Below are 24,775 nucleotides of genomic sequence, written 5' to 3'. Positions count from 1 at the left end.
CCTCGCCCGCTCGCGCGCCCCCGGCAGCAGCACCATGTTGAATCGCGTCCCCGGGCCGAGCCGCCTGAGCCGGCGGCGCTGAGAGGCGGGCGAGAGCCGGGCCGCGGGAGGGAGGGAAGGAAGGGGTGGGGGCCGCGCTCGCCCCGCGGCTTCGCGCGGATCCGGCAGTCGCCTGCCCCTCTAGTTTCGCTCCGATTTCTTTAAACTTTTTTAGAAATTCCCCTCCCTCCTTCCCTCCTCTCCCCCTGGCCTCCTGCTCCCTCCTTCCCCTCCTCCTCCTCCTCCTCCCCCTCCCTCCCTCCCTCCCTGCGCCGCCGCCGCCGCCGCCGCCGCCGCCACCGCCGGCCCATGACTGAGCCCCGCCGCCGCCGGCCGAGGAATGGGCTCCGGGCTCTGGTAGGAAGCGCTGGGAGCGGGGGGCGCTTTTAAAACACCGATCTGGGTTTTTTTTAAACCTCCTTTGAAAAAATAATGGCAAACTCGACGGGGAAGGCGCCTCCGGACGAGCGGAGAAAGGGACTCGCTTTCCTGGACGAGCTGCGGCAGTTCCACCACAGCAGAGGGTGAGAGCAGAACCGGGGGGGCAGCGCCGGGGCGAGCCGGGGCGAACGGGGCTCTCCCGCTCGGGCCGCCGCGGGGTCCCGGCTGACAAGTGCGGGGCTTTCTCTCTCCCGCAGGTCGCCTTTTAAAAAAATCCCTGCGGTGGGTGGGAAGGAGCTGGATCTTCACGGTCTCTACACCAGAGTCACTACTTTAGGCGGATTCGCGAAGGTGAGTGGAAGTTTTAATTTGTATTTCCCTCTCGCTGGCCTCCTCCAAAAAGTCTCCTTTGACCCCGGAGTGGGCGCTCGGGGCCGGGGGGGTGGCCTGCGGGGGCCAGAGGCGTTCTTTTCGCTCCCAGCCGGTGGCACGGAGGCGGACGGCGGCGGGGCTGTTTTTGGCCTGGTGGCTCGCGTGCGCGCGGCGGGCGCGGGGCTCGGCGGGCGGGCGGCCCGGCGCCGGCTCGCGCCCTGCCCGGTGCCCGGCCGGCCCGGCGGGGTCTGAGCGCCGCGGCGGGGAGTGCGGGCGTGCGGGGCGCCCGCCCGAGCCCCGCGCCCGCCCCGCGCCCGCCCGCCCTCTCGCTCGCGAGTCAGCTCTGCCGCCGCTGCCGCTCTAGCACAGGCGGAGACACAGAGACACACAGACTCTGAGAGCAGTTTTCGTGCAACTCAAAATTAGCGCGGGCAGGTTTAACATCGATAATCGGCTGCGAAATGATCCCGGCAGCCGGGGGCACAGCCTCGGCCCCGTCGCCCTCGGTTTATACAGCTAACAAAAGAAACCAGGACCTGTCTCCAAATAGCCATCTTAGGCTTCAAGGCTAGGCAGAAGCTGTAGGCCTCAAAGAAGGGCCTATGGAGATGGATAGATCTGGGAGAGGGATCGGAATCGGCCCCGGCCCCGGCCCCCCCAGAACCTGCGGACGTCGCTGTCCGGAACAGTATTGATCCTTTTGAACTTTTTTTTTTTTTTTAAAGTGTAAACGGACCGCGTTGAGATTTAAAAGGGGGCGACAGAGGGACTTGCGATTGGTTATTGTCCGGGCTTCAAAAACAAAACAAACCCACCAACACCCCCCCTTCCGCCCCCCAAAACAAAACAAGTGCTATTAAATACCGGGCTCTCGGGTGAAAACACAGTGATTCAAGCAGCCCTTGCTTAGCTACTCTTACGGATCGAGCCGAATCACCCACCGATTCCTGAGGGATCTGCAGATCTCTGTAGAATGGGTATTTATTTCAGAGTTAGGTTAGAGTTTTCTTGGATTGTGCACTTTCAGACAAGTGTGGCTGTGTTTTTAACAGGTTTCTGAGAAGAATCAGTGGGGAGAAATTGTGGAAGAGTTCAACTTTCCCAGAAGTTGTTCTAACGCTGCCTTTGCTTTAAAACAGTATTACTTGCGGTGAGTAGTGGTGACTCTTCCAACAGTGTTGGGAAATAAGGGACTTATGGGGAGATTTGTTTTAGCAAAAAGAAAAAAGAAAAGCCCCAAGCAAGAAACAAACCTTGCACATCAGTTTCTAAACTTCTGCTAATTTCAGTCTGAGAAACATTAAATATCCACAAGGGAGGTTCTAGGAAGGTGAAAGTTTTCCTCACTTATTTTAGGATTGTTTACATTTTTCATACAGAATCATTACAGGTGACACTCCACCCCCCATCTTGATAAACATTCTTTTGTGACATTGTTATTGATTGCTTGATATCCACAGAGGGGCAGAAAGGTGATGCTTAGTAAAAGAGTCAAGATAGTTAATGAAACTTTGTATCCCTTGGGAAATTTTTTCTTTGTTTTGGAAACTCCTTTGCCTTTTTAAATTCTGACTTGAAGATTTTGTTAAAAAATGAAACCTCTATGTGGAACCGTGTTAGTGAGTAGATTTTCAGTAGAATGTTTTCTGCATAGCATAGCATGTTGGTGCCTTAAGTGTCCAGGATTGTTTTTTTAAAAGAAATTATGTTTTTTTGAAATTTTTGACTGAAAAACATTTAAAAGGATTGTTATCTATTTAGGAAAATTAGGGATGCTACAAAATGGAATACTATAATTGGGAGTTTCTTTCATTCTCCCCATTTTTTGACTATTTGACAAAGTACATTTCTTATTTAGTTGGCATGCGCTACAGTTTAGATAATATATTTTGTGATTCAGCATTAATTTTTCTGAGTTTTTCTCCTAGGAATACTTTCATATTGTAATGTATTATGAGGTCGTCATTTATTTTTCATATTTAGTTATCCAGAGGTTCTTTAGTTGTGTTTGTTATTTAACACTAAAATAATGCTCTTCATTTTTTTTGTTTCTTAATAATGATGTTATGGCCTTTTTTAGGCAGTGTGGCTACTGTGTAATTTGAGTTTGGCATTTATCATTGCTCCAAATGCAGTATCCAAATGTGGATATACTGTGTTATGTTCAGCATTCTAGAATAGGAAATGCAGTAATTGCACAGGTGTGCTTTCTATTGGCTATCTTAGATTGACTTCAGGCTTGAAGCTGAAGAGTTCACAGAACTTTGTGAGTAGTTACTGAGCTGCACAGATGTCTAGAAAATATTAAATATGGTTAGTTATCTCTTGTGATTGTGTGATGGCATGTGTCAGAGTGCTTTTTAAAATAAAGGATTGAAACGAAAAGCAAAGTAAAACTAAATTAACCTCCAAAGCTGTTGATTTTGTAATGTGGTGAGAAGTAGAGAATTTTTCATTTGTGGTGATAATTATTTTTTCAGTTATAATACTGAGGAGTACTGTTAATACATGTCCTGATTTTCTGATAATAAGTTTGAATTATTTGGGTTTTAGACCGTTTAAAATACATGTTTTAAAGTTATATCTAATACTTATTGGATGATTTATTGATTTCAGTATCCAGAAGGTACTGTATGATATATATGTTTCATGGGATGTGTGTTTTTCTGAAGAACTCCAGGTTTATTACAAGTTACATAAATATTGTTTTTCCAGTTGTGATTTCTATCTTTGGATCATATCATCCATTGATTATACTATAGGTACTATTTTTAACCATATAGTTTCCAGATTGTTTGGAACTCTTTATATTGTTCTCAGATCAATTTGAGTTTTATGCTCTCATTAGAAGCTACATTTTGAACTATGTCCTTAGCTAAACTTGTTTTTCCTCCATATGTCACTCTCCAGGTTTGTTTTTGTAGGGTTGTAGCTAGGCTACTAGGAAAAAAGTTGAAGCATTTGTTTTGGAAAATAAAACCATGTGAAGATTTGCATGGCTTGTAAAGAAATACAAAAGAAATATGCTGGTCACAAACTGGGTACTACCAACCTTGGAAGATTTTTTTCCATAGTGGTGTAATATTGCTCAGTTAGAGGATATGTATTATGCTGGGTTTTACACCTTCCTCTGAAAAATCTTAACTGGCAGACAGGATGCCAAGCTTTCACAGTAATTCAGTTACTTAACCATAAGAGTGCCTCTTCATAGTAAGAAACAGTAATCAAGTGACTTTATAAGTTCCCTCTTTGATATATTGAATTGAATATCATGGTTTCTGATGAGTAGATAATGCAGTGTGTTTTATAAATCACAGGTGGACCAATTTTTAAAAAAATAATGAATGGCTGTTTCATTTGACTTCTGTAAGATTGTCATTCCATGTGTTCTCATTTACTCTGCAAGTTTAATATTTGCTGACATTCTTCTGTAGTTTCATTATTAATTAGATGGGTAGTTGTTAGCCTGGTATTTTATGATGTAGTTTCATGATTCTACGTTTAAATAAAGAAGAGCAAGCTAATACGCTGGCGTGTGTGCACATAGATATGTGTGTGTGTATATATATGCCTATGTATATATGTATGTGTATATATGTATATACACTAGCATTTTTGTGTTCATTTTGATGCATAGACATTAAATATAGAGACTTCAGTTTAATTGTCTAAAGTTAGCTTGATTGTATCCGACATTATTCAGTTGTAGATTATTTACAAAAATTTCTCACAGTCTAAAATTAAAAATGCAATTGACTGTTTTAACATTGGCATTTAAAAGTCTGGCTATTGCTCATCTATGGTGTCTATATATTTTGTTTTCACTTAGGTCCTTTCTTGGCATGTACATCTCAGTATATCCCACAGATATTTATTATTGGACTATCTTTATAAGTTTAAAAAGATAAGATACAACTTCCTACATGTTATAGATGAAGAAGTTAAAGTACAGTAGAAAAGTCTAAATGGCTTTAGAGGCATTTGTTAATTCAAAAAAATAGTTGTATTCTTGACATGTGTTCAGTAATATTTAATCAGTCAATTATGAATTCCCTTTTCTAGTCACAAGTGATTTTAAGAAATTAAAATATAATTGGAAATTACTTATGGTTAAATTTATGCCTGAGTATATTTATACTCAATGTGTTCTTTATTTATTCAGTTAATTTTATATTTTGTTCTGTTTTGGTGCTAATATTGGGAGACAATTTACAGCTCTTTTTGTTTAGAATTTAAAGACTTGATGTGAATACTTAGGTAAATATTTCAGATATTTTAGTTGAACAATTTTGTTTTAGCTTACTTATGCCAAAAGTACAGCTATAGTCAAGATTAACTTGATGTTTCTAACACTTGACTTTTTGAAAAAGAGGTAGAATATCTTGGACTTAAAAAAATTTGTTGTACAAAACTGTATATTGCTGGTTTTCTTACAACTGTTTTACATGTACCTACCTTTGGAATAGTCAGAAACTTAACTGTAGAGTTTTCAGTTTTACTGTGAATTTAGTCTTCTTTTCCCCCTTGGTGGATGAAGCCTCCCCTTAAATTACAGCAATGAACATCTACATTTATCAGGTAAATAGAATAAATACACTTGTGTGTTGAGTAGTTAGTATCTACCATGTAGATCACTTTTTTTTTTTACGAGAAAGCCTTTTATGAATCACTTGATGTTAAATGAAAGAATTTCAAAATTTTAATAAATAAGTAAATTAATAAGTTGAGTTTGTGTATCAATAGAATTGATAAATGGCGATTTGCTCTCCTTATTTAAGGAATGAAAGTAATATGGAGACTGGAAGAAAAACTGTATCTAAATAAATTATTTACATATGCATTTAAAAATTAATTTTATAAACTCTATCCTTTGTTCATTTTGAACAAACCTCATTTCGATATCATTTGATATTCTGTTACATTTTGGAGGGTATGTAAACTTGTTGAAAGGAGAAGTAGAAAGTAGAAAAAGTTGAAAGACTTTTCAGACCTCAGCTAGGCTGGTGATGTGTCTTATAAACCATGTTGTGAACAACTTAAATTTGCCCTCAAGTAGAAATAAATCTCTTTCCAGGGTGGATAGTTTCACTGAGGATGCAAACTAAGAACTGTAACTCCCAGAAATGTTTATATGTTTTTTTGTATTTAAATTTTCTGCCTTAGCCGTTAAGTAAAAATGTCTGTTTCTAAAGAGAATCACTTTTTTATAATCCCACCTCATCTCTGTTGTGGATTCAGTGTTTTCGTAGTTGGTTGCGTGTGAAATCCACTGTAACTTTGATAGAGAAGTACCTCACTTCTAGAATATTTTATAATCTGAAATGGAAGTTGGAAAAGGAAGGAAAAACATTTTAATTCACTGGAATTTAAATGCCTTGGTCAGTGAGTAAGTACTCAATATATGTTTTTAGGTAAAGTATTTAGAGTTGTTATTATTTGTGGGGAGACTGCTTATTGGGCATTTTCTTGAGTGGTATAGTCCCTACTGAAGTTGATTAGTAAAAATAAGGTTTGCTTGAATTGGTACATAAGGAGTTGTGGTGGGGGGGTTCTCTCTATTTCTTTGATATGCCACCACCATCCTCACCACACTCTTGGGTATTTAGTTAGAGTGGAGATTCCTAATTTATGCTGTATGAAGCAGTTGTTTCCCTGAAATCTCCTTGAAAAGCGAAATGAATATGAGCATTATAACAATGCTAAATTTGTGTTACTTTATTGAGGGACTTCATAGAGGCTTTATTTGGTTACTGTGCATTGTGGATCTTAAGACAATTTGGAGAAACACTATTACCTCCCTCCCGCCACCTGTAGTAAATGGTGGTTCCCAAACATCACCACTCATCGCAGGGGAATGTTTGAGGAACACCTACTAAGTTCTGTGGAGCACAGTTTGGGAGACCCTGAGCTAGAATAAATGAGAGTTAAGGAAAAAAAATTTTAAGTGTGGAAAATGAGAAATAATTATGTGTATTTATATAGACATATATAAATACAGATTTAAATGATTTTTATGGAGCTATTAAGTTGTTTACCTTTATCAATGGCTGTGCAAAATTATATTGTTAACACTTAAATAGTTGTTCCAGTAGGGGACATTAAAATTATCTTGTGTTCATTGCCAAGGAGAGAAAGGTAGCTGAATCACTGGTCACATTGTTTTGTGGTATAGTAATTATTTTTATTGAAATGTAATAGACATGCTAAAGTCTGTATATGCTTCAGTTTTACCATTTTAAAAACAGAGGTCATAATTATGAATTTTGATTTCAGGGAAAGCTGTTTAGAAGTAGCTTTTGGTTTAAGGACCCAACTTCCTGGAGCTAAAAATAGAGATGTTAGAACTAAAGATTGTCATCAAATATTTTATGGTTTGAAATTGTAATTGTAATTTTTATGGAAAGCAAAAGTATTGGCTTTAAAATAAATGTAAATAACATGACTAGTTCAGTTATCCATAGTAGAGCCCAGTAAGTAGGCAGGTTGATTCTTTTTAGTCATAAGTACACAAAAATGTATATATATTGATTGATGCTCATATTGATTACCTATCATAAAGTTTATTAATGGATTCTCTTAGTAAATTAAACTTTTGGGGAACCTGAAATAAACAGATGGTTCAGAGCAAATTGTCACTCAGTATCTTTCAAATTTTGTGAATTTTATTAGTGCGTTTTCAAAGAACTTTGTTATTGAAATGGAGTCTTAACATATATTTTTTTTGGTTTCAAGCATTAAAAAATATCACTTGTGCTTGGATACTTCCTGAGTATTCATTATGCTATGAATTCAAAGTTAATTCAGTTCTTCATTATATATACTCCTTGTGACTAGGTACATTGCAAAGATCTATTGCTGGAACTGAAATCTCTTAGTGATATCTAGGAGTAGATGCTGCATTATGAATTATTGCCCCCAAATGCTATATTCATACTTCAGTTAATATCTAAGTCAGTGTTTGCAGGTCTACCCCATCTTCTTGCAAGAGGATTTTATGGTGGGGCTAAATCTCTTGTTTTGGCTCTTTTATCTCATTAGTCTCTTGACGGTTCCCTTTTCCTTTTCCTGTCATGCCATTGGTTTATTGAAATAATGGGGTCAGTTGTCCTTTGTTGTTGCTGTTAATTCCTAAGTCGTGTCCAATTCTATGCAACCCCACGAAAGTAGCCCACCAGGCTCCTCTGTCCATGGGACTTCCCAGGCAAGAATACCAGAGTGGATTGCCATTTTCTTCTCCAGGGGATCTTTCTTTAGAATGCCCTAAATTTTGAATTTGGTTGACTGCTTCCTTCTAGTGTCAGTTAACCTGTTCCTCTATCCCCTGAATTTATTTCCTAGAAACTATTAACATTAGATCTAAATGTTGAAAAACTTCAAGTTTAGTATTTTAGGCATTCTTGAATAGGTTCTGTGTGTGTTTAGTCCCTCAGTCGTGTCCGACTCTCGGGAGCCCGTAGACTGTAGCCCTCCAGGCTCCTCTGTCCGCGGGATTCCCCAGGCAGGAGCGCTGGGCTGGTTGCCGTCTCTTTCTCATTCTTTAACGGGTGGTGTGCTGTGCTTTCATCACATTGTGAGGCGTGTAGTGTTCAGTTGTCCTGTTTTAGTGGTGTTAAGATTAATCAGGATTTTAAGTATTAATGATCTGAATAAAACCTTGTATTTTTTAAAAGTATGCCCCAGGTGATCCTTAAGCACACTGAAGTTTGAGAGCAGCTGATCTAAGTATTGTAATTAAACCGATTTAGTTGCTGAGATAACTGGTTTAACTTGGCGTCCACATGTTGGCCAGGGCTGCATCCAGAACAAAACCTCTAGGTGACACCTGGTCTAGGGGCACCTGCTCCAGCTGCACCTGTCATCTCTAAGCAGAGCCTGGATGCACCCTGTTTTGTTTCCGGGCTCTAGAGAAGGTAACCCAAGGGCTCCATTTCAGTTGAGGGAGGAAAAAAGGATAAATGAACTACCAATTTGAACCTATCCTAAATGTATTTGTATAGTAATTTGGATTTTAAAAAATTAGTTAAAAATAAAATTTTCTTAATATCTAGTTTTTTTAAAAAGTAGGACTTTTGTAATATTTTCCCCAGATGGAATGTCATTTATTTTATTGAATTTAGTGAATGCTTTTTCCTCTTTGTGAGGATTTTGTTGGTCTATGCCAATACTGCTTAGGGGAGTTAACTTATATCGTATAAATTCCTTTAAAAATAACAATACTAGCAATAGCTTATTTTGTTTCATGCACTTAATCTTCATTTTTCAAACCATTTTCATATGTGAAGTTTTAGTTTTATCATTTCAAATTTCAGAAGTAATTGCTATTATTTAATCTCATAAAAAAATAACACTTAGAAAAGAATTTCTTTACACCACTCAAACTCTTTTCTTCTGGAGCATATGGGCTATTAAAAAAAAAAATGGCTGTAGGTTATATCCAGCTTTCAATCCTAAGCGTCAGCCATAACTGCCACTCAGTAAGGTTTATTTTATGTATTTCAAACTGCACTTTCTCCCCTTACGTTTCCATTTCCTTCTCTGGCTGTAGACTTACTTAACATTTTACACAGCATTGTCTTAGACATAACCCTACATCATCCACAGTTGTTAAATATCTTTGAGTATATTCCATGACCTAGGAATGTCTACCTTTTGTTTCTTTTAATAAATGACTTTTTTCATTACCATATAAAGGGACCAAACCAAAACGTTGCTTTTTATGAAGCAGGATTTGAAAAAAGTTATGTAAGAATCTTTTGTTTGAATATATACCTTATTGTGATATGTGGCAAGTTATCTTTAATTCTGTTCTTTGTTTCTGAGTTCTTAACTATTGTACTTGGTAAATTCTTACTTTTAGTGTCCAATGATCAGTTGCTCTGCACAGAGATGATGTTAATTGTATAGTTATACACATCTTTCATGGTGAGGTGTTTTCAGATGAAATTTGTTTTTGCCCCTCTCCTAGCCAATTGGTTATTTTAAATAAAATGTTAATATAATATTTTATGTTACTAAGTGGGAACATTATTCTGTTAAAATAGGACAAAAACGAGGCTGCAGTTTGGTACCTAACCTGTAGTACTTTAGAAATGGGGCTGAATTTAAATGTGTCAGTAATAATGCCCAAGTTGATCACACTTTTCATAATGGTTCATAGATCAAGTGAATTTTCAAAGTACTTGAGCTCAGATCAGACCACTAAGTATTTCATAAACAATATTTAGTACCTTAGCAGGCTGTACCTCCAAATGTACTCACAAGTAGTAGTAGGTCAAGAGTGCTTAAGTGATTTGGTATAATCTTTTTAGTTTACACCATTAAAAAGTCAAACTTCTGAATTTTTGAGTAGTTTTTCCAGGTAGCTCTACATTGCAATGTATTAATATAGTAATAAGAATCTGATTGAGAGAGAAATAATAAACCTATTATTTTCTTTCTTCCCATGTTTTCTTTTTTCAAAATTGTTAAATTTTTTTGCTGTCTATATGTACATTCTTTTTTGCACTTTATTTATATTCACCAATTGTTGTTTTGCCATATTTGCTTTGTAGTTTCCTTTTTATATGTGATGTTGTATATGTATGTACACGTATTATTGTTGTTGTTACTGTCATTTAATCATTTGCTGTCATTGCAGTTACACTGACTTTCCTCCTAAATATAAGTGTATATTACTTAAGGAAAAAAGTTATCTTGTGTAATAATAGTGTGCACGCCTGCGTGTTTAGTCACTCAGTTGTGTCCAACTCTTTGCAATCCTATGGACTGTGTAGCCTGCCGGCTCCTCTTTTTGTGGTATTCTCCAGGCAAGAATACTGGAGTGGGTTGCCATTTCCATCTCCAGGAGATCTTCTTGACCCAGGCATCAACCTGTGTCTCCTGCATTGCAGGCGGATACTTTACCCCTTGAGCCATTGGGGATACAGATAATATGACTATATTCATGTTAAGTTTTCTGAATTTGATTATTGTGATAATAGTATAATGATCAGTTTCAGAAAGCAATGTGAATATAGTCGTATTATTTGTATCAGATACAAATCTTATTCAAATTTTACCAGTTGTCCCAAAGGTGTCTTTTATAGCAGTCATACCAACCCATCCCTAAACTGTAATCTTGTATCATATTTAGTTGTCACATCTTTAGTTCTCCAGTCTTCTGTGATATTACCATTTTTGAAGAGTAAAAGCCAACTGTACTATAAAATTTGGATTTTTCTGAGGTTTTTTTCAGGATTAGATTTAGGTTAAGCATTTTTGGCAAGAAGCATATGATGTTACTTTGTCCTATTATTACTGATAATGGCTTTGGTTAAGGTGGTGTCCTCCTGGTTTCTCCACCGTAAAGTTTCCATTTTCTCTTTTGTAATCAGCCAGTAACCCTCGGAGATGTACTTTGAGACTGTAAATAGCTTACTTACCATCACACTTTGCCCAGTAGTTGAAATATCCATTGATGAATCTTGTCTGAATCAATTATGATGACTATATGACATTTATTGTCTAATTTTATCATTTCATCTATATTAGTTGGCAATCTATGATAAGGAAAATATTGTTTATTGTTTATTAAATATTTATATTATACAGTGGGTTAAAGTCTGTTTTATTTTGCTGCTGAAGTTTGACCAAGAGGAGCCCATTCAAGCTGCCTCCTTTGTATTTTTTAACAAGCTATTATTATTTCTTAGCTCTTTCTTGCATTCTGACGAAATAAGATCTTCTAGAGTCAGCTGTGTTTTGCTTTTCTTGCTCTGGCATCAGCTATTTCTTCTAGAAGTCCTGGTTCCTTTTGGTGTGGAATGGTATATAGAGTCCAAGAACTGGGTGATAGATATGCTCATTGTTTTGGGGTTATCTTTTCTTATAGGCCCTTTCAGAGGACAAAGTTAGAAAGTTTACTTATTTTAAATGTAAATATATGTATTGTGCAAATCATAAGGCTATACTGATATCTCTAATTAAGTCTGCACAAGTTTTCTCTTGCCTTCTTCCACTCTATGTATCTTCCTTAAACTGTCTTTAGAACACAAGTTTCCAACACCAGTGTATTTGTCTTGTTAGTTCTGTAACACAGAGAATAGTTTCAGAATCCTTATAGCCATACAACTACAAACAACAAACCTGTGAAGTAGAGTTGCAGATTTGTTTGCATTTCTTTTTATATTCAGTTAATAACTGTGTTAAAAAATTCACAGTGTTTGGATTCTTTTTTTGGGGGTATTGTTTTCACTTAGAACTTTAAAGTTCATATTTTTTCCTTTTGTATTCAGCTTTCTGTTTTCCCCATCATTTGTTCCTTTAATTTTATTTATGAGTATGTAAAATCCTTAATAAGATTATAAAATCAAAATTGAAGCAAAGATACACTTGGAGGTTACCCTCTACCTTATTTACTTCCCTACCACTTCTACCCCATTCTTGCCCATGCTCTGTTGGTAACCAACCAACCAGTTTCTGGTTATCCTTCCTGGTTTTTTTTTTGTTTTATTTTATAAAAGTAAAGAAATACATACATGTATTTTTGGTTCCCCATTTTAAAGTGAAGAATGCACACTACTTTTTATTTTGCTTTTTTACCTCGACTATTAGTAAGTTCATAAAATTCTCCCCTTTTACAGCTGCATAGTATTCCACTGTGTGAATATATCTTACTTTATACATCCAGTCTCCTATATAATGACACTTAGATTGTTCCCAGTATTTTACAATAGCAAATAATGCCATATGAATAATTTGCAAATCTATATAAAGCTATTTTCAAGTTTTTGGAGATGTATCTACAGATTAAATTGCAAAAACGAAGGTTGATGTCATAATCAAAGAGTAAATTCATATGTATTGTGTTAAGTACTGCCAAATTCCCAGCAGATTCTCTCCAGGTAGGAGAGAACTATTTTGCATTTCCATCAGCAGTATATGAGAATGCTTGTTTGCCATAGCTTTGCCATATGTTTGTCAAGCTTTTGAAGTTTTCCTGATCTGGGGATTTAAGAAATGGTATCTCACTATATTATAATTATTGTGACTTTTTATAGCATGTTTTAATATTTAGTAGTGCCATTCTCATCTCATAGTTCTTTTTTTTTAACAGGAGTTTTGTGGTGGTGGTTGTTGTTGTTTTAATATGAACTTTAGTGTTGACTTCCCTGATAGTTCAGTTGGTAAAGAATCCACCTGCAATACAGGAGACCCCAGTTGGATTCCTGAGTCGGGAAGATCCACTGGAGAAAGGATAGGCTACCCACTCCAGTATTCTTGGGCTTTCCTTGTGGCTGAGCTGGTAAAGAATCCTGCAATACGAGAGACCTGGGTTCGATCCCTGGGTTGGGCAGATCCCCTGGAGAAGGGAAAGGCTACGCACTCCAGTATTCTGGCTAGAATTCCATGGACGTATAGTTCATGGGGTTGCAAAGAGTCAGGCACAACTGAGGGACTTTCACTTTCACTTTTAGCGTTAATTTGTTCTAGTTTCAGTAAAAAGCTTTTTTTTTAAAAAAATGGGGATCATATTAAATTAAAAACAATTACCTTAGGAGAATGGAAATGATGATGTTGCATTTACCCATCCAGGAAAAACGGAAGTCTTCTGTTCAGATCCTTCTGTGTCATTCAGTTCAGTCAGTCTGTTCAGTCGCTCAGTCGTGTCCCAACTCTTTGCGACCCCATGAATCGCAGCACGCCAAGCCTCCCTGTCCGTCACCAACTCCCAGAGTTTACTCAGACTCATATCCATTGAGTCGGTGATGCCATCCAGCCATCTCATCCTCTGTCGTCCCCTTCTCCTCCTGCCCCCAATCCCTCCCAGCATCAGGGTCTTTTCCAATGAGTCAACTCTTCACATGAGGTGGCCAAAGTTTGTGTCATTCAGGAGTTTATAAAATAGTTTTCCTTTTATAGGTTTTTGACATTTCTTAAATTTATTCTTAAGTATATTATCATTTTTCTTGCTATTGTAAGTGTAGTTTTCCATTGTATCTTCTCAGTAGTTGCTGTTTATTTATATATGAAAGTTATTGTGTTTTTTTAATTGTAATCTGACACCTTACTAAATTTTTTTGTCATTTGTATTAGTTATCATTGATTAAGAAAGTTTTTAGACATACTAATATGTCATCTGCAAGTAGATATAGCTTTACTTTTTTTCTAAATTTTATGCATTTAATAATTTTCTTTTGTCTAATTATATTGGCCACCTTTAAATAGTTGGGGAGATGAGGGCATCTTTTCCGTGTGTTGATACTGACCTTAGTTTTATGTTTCTATTATTTCCTCATTGAATAACACACTGCTTGATGTGTGTTCTTGATGCAGTCTTCTTTCTTTTGGCCACAAGGCATGTGAGATCTCCGACCACTGAACCACCAGGAAAGTCCCCTTGATGCAGTCTTAACTCCATATGTTCTGTTAACATATTAATAGTATTTCTATGCTTGTTTATTGAATGAACAATACTATTAGACTTGAAAGTCAGATTTAGTGATATCCTTCATATGTTTGTCCACTAGTGTTTGATTTTTTAAAATCTGTAATAACAGATAATAACTGCTTGAGAGGAACTAATTAATACTGATTATTAAAAATTTTGAACCTTATTTTGTGGCTTATGTTTGAATGTGAATATTTCTCACATTCTAGCAGTTTAACAAATAAAAATCAGCTAAAATATTAGATGATAACTTTGGAGGAAAATTCTTTATCTATTTGTCCGTTTAAAACTCTTCACTATTTTTTTCTTTGCTGGCCATTGCATCACTTTTTATACAAAAACAAGACAAATTTTTTTTATATTTTTAATTCATTGGTTGATTTTTATGTTATTAAGACTAGGATAAACTATGATTTGATAGTGGTTTGATTTTTATATTCTCAACGTAAGAAGTAATTGTCTTTATTTAAAAGTTATCTTTATAGGTTATCTACTGTGAGGAGATGAAAAGCAAATTCACACTTTAGTTACAACCTGAAATCTTAGGTGTTTCGGTCAATCCATTTAAATCCATTAAATCCATCATCACTAAATCAAATGTGTTATATTTTACATTGTATATTTTCTTCTCAGAATTAGATACAATTTGGATATTAAAGTCCTGCTTTGGATATTAAAGTTCTGAGAGTTGCTTGGAGCTTTCCTCCTTTAACCCTGTTTATAAACTATGGGGATTAGTTTAAATAAGTCTATGTGTATCTGTGCATGCACACATACAGAACTGTTTTTTAGCTTCAAGCAAATTGCTTCGTAATTTCTTGGTCAGTTTTTTATCATATCAGTTATATAGATATTTACCTTGTACATTTAAGTTTTATACCTTAAAGGATTTAAGTTGAGGTAGACATTAAATATTATATGCAGATTTGCTTGAGGAGTCTAAAAACTTAGATTCCTAAAAATAGGAGCAAGAACTATAACAACCATTGGCTATGACTACTGAATCTATCAGTTCGTAACATCATTATTTTGAATTAAGGGAGAAGGAAATGGCAACTCACTCCAGTATTCTTGCCTGGAGAATCGCATGGACGGAGGAGCCTGGTGGGCTACAGTCCATGGGTTCGCAAAGAGTTGGACATGACTGAGCGACTTAACTAACTAACTAACTAAGAAGGTGGTCTAGTCCCTGGCTTTTTGGTAGGCTAGAAACAAGGATATTTTTCCTGGTGGGCCTGCATGAGAATAATTGACTTGTTTTACATCACTATTGCTGAATGATGGGAGGGGGAATGTAGAGGCCAATTGAGAGCTGTCTTTACTACTTACTGTGATTTAAAAGGAATACCTGTAGAAGGTGCTGAGCTTTCTTTGTTACTACAAAACATGACCTTTACTTTAACTTTAAGATGATTTTACTGACTTATACCGTCTGTGAGACATAGGTATTAAATTGTTGGCTGGGGGTGCTGATAAATATGCACATGATTTGTCATTTGTACCCTGCAGTCTTATCTCTTTCTCTTTCCTGTTCAGAGGATTATGTTTGTAAGAGAGGTGAGTATTACTGGAAAGCCCACAACAGAATAACAATCACTGGGAAAAGTCGCTTTTTCTCTAAGTATTCCCTATTTTAAATGTTTTTCTTGGAAAAACTTAAATTAACATATTTGGTAAAGCTGGCCACTTTTTTTTTTTTCTTAAATAACCAGGAATACTAATTTAAAGTTTTCAGTCAGATACATTATTTTTTAGATGGAGACCTCTACTGGAAGTATGAAGCAATAGATGATTTTTATTATACATTGTAAAATATCTAAACAAAGGAATGTATAGGGAGATTTATTTTAAAATCAGTCAAGGTAAAGTATCCTAGAGATCCTTTTGAAGAATCTTTCTGTGATACTTTAGATAATAATGTACTTTTGGTTTTATGACATCATCTTAAGTTTTTAAAAAGCAGGATTTTGTTTTTTCCTACCTGTTTATTGAATTTGGCTTGTGCCCAGCACTATACTAAATGCTTTACAATAATTTATTTCTTCTTCCTACCTCCCAATCACATAGATACTGTTACTATTATGCTGATGTTATAGAAGAGAAAATAGGACAAAAGAGTTTAAGAATTTTGTCCAAGGTCACACAGTAATTTTAGGAGTTAGTATTTGAACCTGGGCCATCTGACTCTAAAAAGGGTGCTGTATTGTTTTCTCTGAAGTACACATTATTTCATCTTTATAAAAAAGTGTATGAAGACAAGCTCCTAAAGGGAATATGAAATGGTTGGGGTAGTTGTGGGATTGTGGCTTTTTACTTAAAATCTTTTAATGTATCATTTTACAATAAGACATGTACCATAGTACAGTTTATAGTAGAATTCATTTTTACAAATATTCACCCCACTGGATTTTTACAACTGTACAAAATAGACATTTTCCTATTCTTAGAGATGAGGGGAAAAGCCTTTGTCGTTGCTAAAAGTAATCTTAAAGTAATCTTAAAGCTCCTGATTCAGTATTCATACTTTATAGTTGGGACTGAGTCAGATCCCCTGCCTTCGGGAGGTTCTTAGAAACTCAGGCAGGTATGGTGGGCCTCTTAGCAAATGGCAATCTAATTTGGGGAATTCTGAATGAATTGAGAAATTCTAAATGGAATTAGTAGTTTAGTATGCCATCAATGTGGCCCTAAGCATAACCTTTTCTTGTGTGGTATTATGAAACAAGCACCAGGAGTTAGTTCTAGTTGTAGAATATAAACTAGCATTGTGATTAATGTGGCATTTTGTACAATTTTATGTAGCACTTAATTTTTTTTTCTTAGATTAAATAGACAGTGATGTGTCTCCATCTCATTTTATAAGCTAAAATAGAATAGAATCCTGTATAAGGAAAGAGTGGATAACAGAGTATTACTGATTTTGTTCATACCATTCATACTATCATGTGAAGATCCAAGGATTTTGCAAATAACTACTATTTCTGAAGAACTGGATACTGGAAATGTTGGAGGCACTTTGGGGGTCAGGCATGTTCGTTATCATCATAATAGCTAACATTGATTGAACTTCACTTTTTTCCAGGCATTTTGCTCAACCTTCATTATTCTAATACTCAAAACCTCCTTATAAGATTGATACCAACATCATTATAGATGAGGGAACTAAGATTTAGAGAAGTTAAGTAACTTGCAGAAGGTCACACAACTACAAACTGGTGGAGCTGGAATTTGATCCAGGTCTGCCACCAGAGATCAAACTTTTAACCAATACAGAATATTGCCCTTTACTGGTTCGGTGAAAAATGACTGATCATTTTTCATCTCTCAGACACTATTCTATGCACTAGACATACATCAATAATGGAAACAGAAAAATCTTTCCCCTTTGGAGCTGAAGGAGATAGGCAGTAAATAAGTAAAAGCAGTTATATTAGATTATAATAAGTGCAATTAAAAAAAAGGCAGATAAAGGAGGTAGTTTATGGATGGGGAGAGTGTTACATCCTTAGATAGAGTGGACTGGGAAGTCTAAGAGGATGGTATTTGAATAAAGACCCAAGGAAGATGAAGGAGCAAACCAGGTGGCTATCTGGGATAAAAGTCAAAAGAGCAATGGACATGCTTGGTGTGTTCAAAAAATGCAAGGAGGCCATTCTGGCTCGAGTTAGTAAAGAGGAGAGGAGTTGGAGATGATTAGATCATAGAGATAAGAGAAGGCTGGTGGAAGATCTTGTAGGGCCTTTGTTAAGTCCTTGCCTTTTACTGAAGCCACTGGAGTATTTTGAGCAGTAAAATGCTATTATCTGGATCTCTCTGGGTGCTCTTTATATATGGATGAAGGGTGGGCGTCAAGGGCAGAAGCATGGAGAGATGTTCAGTTGCTTGGTCGTGTCCAACTCTTTGCAACCCCATAGACTGCAGCACGCCAGGCTTTCCTGTCCTTTACCATCTTCTGGAACTTGCTCAAACTCACGTCCATTGAGTCAGTGATGCCATTCAACCATCTCATCCTCTTATCATCTCCTTCTTCTCCTGCCTTCAGTCTTTCCCAGCATCAGGGTCTTTTCCAGTGAGTCTGCTGTTCACATCAGGTGGCCAAAGTATTGGAGTTTCAGCTTTAGCATCAGTCCTTCCAATCAATAGTCAGGGTTGATTTCCTTTAGGTTTGACTGATTTGATCTCCTTGCAGACCAAGGGACTCTCAAGAGTCCTCTCCAACATCGCAGCTCAGAAGCATCAATTCTTCAGCACCCAGCCTTCTTTATGGTCCAACTCTGACATCTAATCATGACTACTGAAAAAACTATAGCCTTGACTATACGGACCTTTGTCAGCAAAGTAATGTCTCCAATTTTTAATATGCCTTCTAGGTTTGTCATAGCTTTTCTTCCAAGAGCAAGCATTTTTTAAATTCATGGCTGCAGTCAACATCTGCAGTGATTTTTGAGCCCAAGAAAATAAAGCCTGTCACTGTTTCCATTGTTTCCCCATCTATTAGCCATGAAATGATAGGAATGGATGCCATGTTAGAAGGCTAATAGTTGGTGAAAAATGAGGATTTGTGCCAACGAGTTTTCATAGCTCTTGAGGTGGCGATAAGTAGCAATATTTTGGGTATCTGAAGTTTCAAATCTAAAATTTTAAGGCTTAAAGTAGCAGATACCTACTCAGATACTTTCTGAGAACCTATCAGATATCAAGTTTCATACTGTTTCAATTACAAACTTTATTTTTCTTAATTATCATAGTTTAGTAACACATGCTCACTGTACACAATCTAGAAAATAGGAGGGGAAAATAATGAGCACTATTAATATCATCTGAACTAGGCTTGTGGCTCATATAGTAAAGAATCTGCCTGCAATGCACAAGACCTGGGTTCGATCCCTGGGTCAGAAAGATCTCTTGAAGAAGGAAAAGGCAACCCACTCCAGTATTCTTGCCTGGAGAATTCCATGGACAGAGGATCCTCCTGGTGGGCTACAGTCCATGGGATCACAAAGAGTCGGGCAGGACTGTGCAACTTACTTTTCACTTTCATGGACTTCCTGGTAGCTCAGCTGGTAAAGAATCTGTCTGCAGTGCAGGAAAACTCGGTTTGATTCCTGGGTCGGGAAGTTCCCCTAGAGAAGGAATAGGCTACTTACTCCAGTATTCTTGGGTTTCCCTGGTGCCTCACACAGTAAAGAATCCACCTGCAATGCGGGAGACCTGGATTTGATCCCTGGGTTGGGAAATCCCCTGGAGGAGGGCATGGCAACCCATTCCAGTATATTTGCCTGGAGAATCCCATGGACAGAGGTGCCTGGTGGGCTACAGTCCACGGGGTCGCAAAGAGTCGGACATGACTGCGTGACTAAGCACAACACACATTAATATCATATCTTAGCATATTTTCTCTTAGTCCTTTGTCATAAAGGTTGAACCTAAAAATCTGTCTACGGTAAACTGACTCTGTCTTTTCTTAGTAAAACATTAACTCCTTCAGAGCAAGAGCCGTGCTCTTTATTTCTCTATTTTGGGTATCTACCACAGTATCTGTTTTATAAGTTAAGTGCTGGGTACTGCTTCTTTTGTTTGAATTAACTGTGCTAATCAGTTGGGTGCCATATTCTTGCACATTCTTTGAGGAGATATTGTGTCTTCTTTCGTTTGTTTTGAGGTTTGGTGAATGAGCAGTTAGTATGTGTTGGTAGACTTAGTGTACTCTGTACTTCAGCCATACTTTTCTGTTTAGAGTTTTCTATAAGTTTTTCTCATTTTTCTGCCTTTGTATTTGCTGTTTTCTCTGCCTGGAACTCCTTTCCTTTTTTTCTGTGCCTGACATACTCCTATCTGTCTTTGAAAATTTTTAACATAACTGTCACCTCTAAAAAACCTTCTGTTAACTTTTCAAACAGCTTAAGTGATCCTTCTTCATTCAGGGTCCCGCTTCCCTCCCATTTATATCTGTTTTATAAACATTGCTGTAATGACTTTTTCATGTCTGTCTCTGTATAGCACTGTTAGCCCAAGATGTAGGGACTTAGTTTTATATATCATTATAGCCCCATCAATACAGTGCTTTAGTGCATAGGCATTTATTGTGTGGCTAATGGGATTGATGAATGAATGCTGAAAAGGGTCACTGAAGTAAGAAAAGAAGGAAATCAGTTTATTTTGAGAGTAGAGAGAAGCTTATGGAAGAGGCCTCTTTGAGCTTTGCTTCAAAAGACTAGTTGGAGGGGGGAAGATGGAAGACTTTTTAGTATGAGGAAAGTGGGAAATGAAGGTATGCAATATGTTTTAGTTTAGTAAATGAACCTACCATCATTTAGTTTTGTAAATGATGTAAATGAACCCCATCAGAGGGTTTGTGCATGTGATTGATGGAAGGTAAGATGGTGACCAAAGATAGGTACCACATTATGGGAGACCTGAAATCAGGGCAAGATGTTTGACCTTTATTATTCTGTATATAGCAAGGATGTGAGATTTCTGTTGTTTTTTGTTATTGTTTTAGAAGACGAATAAATTCTTGATAAAAATGATGTTTGGGGGATAATTAGTTTTACATTGGTATAGATGTGAATTAGGGGGAAGTAGTGGCGGGAATGACAGACACACCTGCCTGAGTGATCAGAAAGTAGGATATTATTTTTATCACATATTCAGATAAAATATTTGAATTACTGCTTCTATATTTCGCACTTTTAAAATGGAAGTAAATTGACATAACTATACATTAATTTCAGATGTACGATGTAAGTGATTCAATATTTGTATACATTGCAAAATGATCACCACAACAAGTTCAGTTAACTTTGGTCATCTTACATAGTTGATTTTTTAAATTTTATTTTATTTTTTAATTGAAGTAGAGTTGATTTTAAATGTTGTGTTTCAGGTGTACAACAAAGTGATTAGTTATATCTATTCTTTTTCAGATTCTTTTCCATTACAAGTTGTTACAAGATACTGAGTATAGTTCCCTATGCTATATAATAGGTCATTGTTTATTTATTTTGTATATAGTAGGGTATATCTCTTAATCCCAAACTCCTAATTTATCCCTCACATACATAATTGATTTTTTCCCCTTGTGATTAGAACTTTCAAGATATACTCTGCCAGCTTCTTTCATTTGAATACAATACAAATTGCAATTTCATTTGCAATACAGTATTATTAACCATAGTCATTATGCTGTACATAACATCCCTATGACTTACTCATTTTATAACTGGTAATTTGTACTTTTTGACCCCCATCACCCAATTCCCACCCCAACTCCACCTTCAGGCAACCACCAATCTTTTGTCTGTATCATTGAGGTTAGTACTATGCTAAGTGAAGTAAGTCAGACAGAAAAAGATAAATACCATATGATCTCAGTTATATGTGGAATCAATAAGCAAACAAAAAAACAGGGATTGCAAAGAGTTGGTCTCAACTTAGTGACTACATAGCCAACAGCCAGCATCATTAGTTTACAGGCATATAGCCTTTTGGAATTTATATATTAGTTCAGTTTATCTTGTAGCTCTGTGCAGAAAGGAACTTTTTACAATTTCATCTCTACGTTCACTTTAAAAAAGTATTTGTTTTTGGCTCTGCTGGATCTTTGTGGCTATGTGCAGGCTTTCTCTAGTGGCGGCGAGCAGGGCCGCCCTGGCCGTGGCGGCGGGCGACCTTTCGTGTGGAGCTCCAGGGCGCTGGCTGCGGCAGGTAAGCCCGTACGCTCGGCAGTTGTGGTGCACAGGCTTAGTTGCTCCGTGGCATACGGAAACTCCTAGACCAGGAATTGAACCCGTGTCGCCTGCCTTGGCAGACAAATTCTTCACCGCTGGACCACCAGGGAAATCCCACTTTTTTTTTTTTCTTAACAAGCTCTTGATCTCAGCACTTCTGCTCCAGTAACTTAACAATCTTTTTTCCTTTCCGTTTTCCAAAAACGTGTGAAACAGGATCTAGTCGGGATAAGTGTTTATCTATATGCATGATGAAATCAGGCTGAACTGAAGACAGGTACATTTCCATTCAGAGTTCTTTAGAATTTGTTTTCTAATATTGGGTATTCCTGGACATGCATTTGTGTAACTAGTATATGTGGATTATTTTGGAAAAAGTGTTTGGGAGTAAGAAAAATGATCTAGTGGAATATGTGGGGCTTTGTTGTTAACTTGGAATCTTATTTTGACACTAAACCGACTGAATTTGGTTTGAACATTTCTATATTTTCCCTACTTGTGAGTGATTTTTAAATAGTGATCACAAAGCTTGAAGTGAAGTGAAAAGTCGCTCAGTTGTGTCTGACTCTTTGTGACCCCATGAACTATATAGTTCATGGAATTCTCCAGGTCAGAATACTGGAGTGCGTAGCCTTTCCCTTCTCCAGGGGTTCTTCCCAACCCAGGGATCAAACCCAGGTCTCCCGCATTACAGGCGGATTCTTTACCAGCTGAGCCACAAGGGAAGCCCAAGAATACTGGAGTGGGTAGTCTATCCCTTCTCCAGTGGATCTTCCTGACCCAGGAGTTGAACTGGGGTCTCCTATATTGTAGGTGGATTCTTTACTAACAGCTATCAGGGAAGCCAGCCTTTCAAAACCTCAGGTTATCTCCAGTTTCATTGGCGATCCCTAGCCCCTTTCAGTGTTTTTCAGATGGCTACCACTGTTTCAGCATCAAATCCAAACTGAAAACATCCAGGCACAGCATTATCCAATAGAACTTTCTGCAACGATGGAAATGCTCTGTGTCTGCACTGTCCCATACGGCAGCCACTAGTCGCGGGTGAACACTGAGCGCTTGATATGTAACTAGTCTGACTGAGAAACTGAGTTTTTAATTTCACTTAATTTTAATTAATTTAACTTTAAATAGCCACCTGTGCCTAGTGGCTATCATATTAGAAAGTGCATGTCTAGAGGAAGAAGAGAAACCTTGAGTATCAAGAGTGGGAAAGTTTTTCCTAGAAGTCCCCCAGTGGATTTTCCCAGGTATCTCTTTGGTTCAAAGTCAGTCACATGCCTACTCCTAAATCAAATATTGGCAAGGAAAACCATTTCCCCAGGTCGCTTAAAATAATCAGGATTCAGTGTGGGCATGGTGGACCCAGCCCTGCCTGGGTGGACATGGGCAGCCGGGCATGGAAGGGCTCAGAGGTGCCAAGCTGACCCGTGGTGGGTGAGGGGCCTGGCTGGAGCCAGAGCTGTGACTACAAAGCTTCTGGGTCCTTCATGATGAAAGATCTGGGGACACTTCTCTCTCCTTTGTGAGGTTGGTAGTTTGGGTGGTAAAGAGATGGCTGACAGTGTCAAGTCTGCAGGACCTTGCCAGGGGAATCAAAGCTTAGGGCCAGTAAAAATGACCTCCTCCCCAGCTCATCTTAGTGTGTGAAGGAGTGTGTAACTGGGAACGTTCTAACTACAAATAGAGGACCGGTATTCCTAAACGATGATAATCCAGTGTTTTGAATAATGTTAACTTTTCCTAAACTTCCTTGCCTATAACATCCAAGGCGTGGGTTTACTTTTGTGTATAAGAGCAGAGGAGTTTAGAACATGGATAAAATATGGAACGTTCTCTATGACATTCAGAGAAAATTCAGGAATATTCTCTTTGTTGCCTACTAGTGAGGCCTCACCCTTCCAAGCTACAGCCTGAATTAATGAGAAGAGTTCAGTCCATTCCATTCTCTGCATCTTTATTACAAGGAAAAAGAATTTAAAATTCTAAAGAAATATCTAGTCTCCTTTCATTGTACAATTTGGGATGATTGGCTAAGGACTGGTTTTCTTTTTGCTGTTTGAGGTTTTACCTTATATTTTTAAAAATGTTACTTATTTTATTTTTGGCTGTGCTGGGTCTTCATGACTACACGCCTACTTTGTTTAATTGTGGCTAGTGGGGCTGCTCTCTAGGTGTAGTGCATGGTCTTCTCTTTGCAGTGGCTTCTCTTGTTGTGGAGCACAGGCTCTAGGTTCTCAGGCTTGGTAGTTGCAGCTCCTGGGCTCTAGAGCACAGGCTCAATTGTTGTGGGGCATGAACTTAATTGCTCTGCAGCATGTGGAATCTTCCTGGACCAGGGATCAAACCTGTGTCTCCTGAATTGGCAGGTGGATTCTTTACTACTAAGCCACCAGGGGAAACCCTGACTTTTATATATGTATATAATTTCTTTATATTTAAATTTAGTTTTAATTGGAGGATAATTGCCTTACAATGTTGTGTTGGTTTCTGCCATACAACAGCATGAGTCAGTCATAAATACATGCATATCGCCTCCCTCTTGAACCTCTCTCCCACTCTTGCCCCATATTAGATGATAAGGACTGGCTTTCTTCACAGAGATCCTTAAGTCATTATTTTCAAGTTGTCAACTAGGTGGGCTGTGCAAAAAATGCTCTTGAATAGAATTTGGAGACTTTGTTCAAGTTTTTAGAGTTAAAAATGGAAGGTTATGAACCCTCACAGGTGAATTAACAAATATTTAATATGAAGTGTTGGTAGGATTAGGCTTATAATACTTCATTGCAGATTCTTCCTGCTATTCTCATCTGAATGCAATTTG

General features: G+C 37.7%; 1 protein-coding gene across 1 annotated transcript in view; it reads left to right on the top strand.

Moving 5' to 3' along the window:
• The first annotated feature begins 327 nt into the window (after positions 1-327).
• Positions 328-24,775, top strand: part of ARID2 (AT-rich interaction domain 2) — a 180,470-nt gene continuing 156,022 nt past the window's right edge. The window contains exons 1-3 of the mRNA XM_065934570.1: positions 328-563; positions 678-771; positions 1,845-1,942. Of these exons, the coding sequence (XP_065790642.1) occupies positions 472-563; positions 678-771; positions 1,845-1,942 (284 nt within the window). The 5' untranslated portion in view covers positions 328-471. The remainder of the gene's footprint in view (positions 564-677; positions 772-1,844; positions 1,943-24,775) is intronic.

Source organism: Muntiacus reevesi, chromosome 4 (genome assembly GCF_963930625.1).
Source record: "Muntiacus reevesi chromosome 4, mMunRee1.1, whole genome shotgun sequence".
Lineage (NCBI taxonomy): Eukaryota > Metazoa > Chordata > Mammalia > Artiodactyla > Cervidae > Muntiacus > Muntiacus reevesi.
Note: the sequence above shows the minus strand (reverse complement) of the source record. Positions and strands in the feature narration are given on the sequence as shown.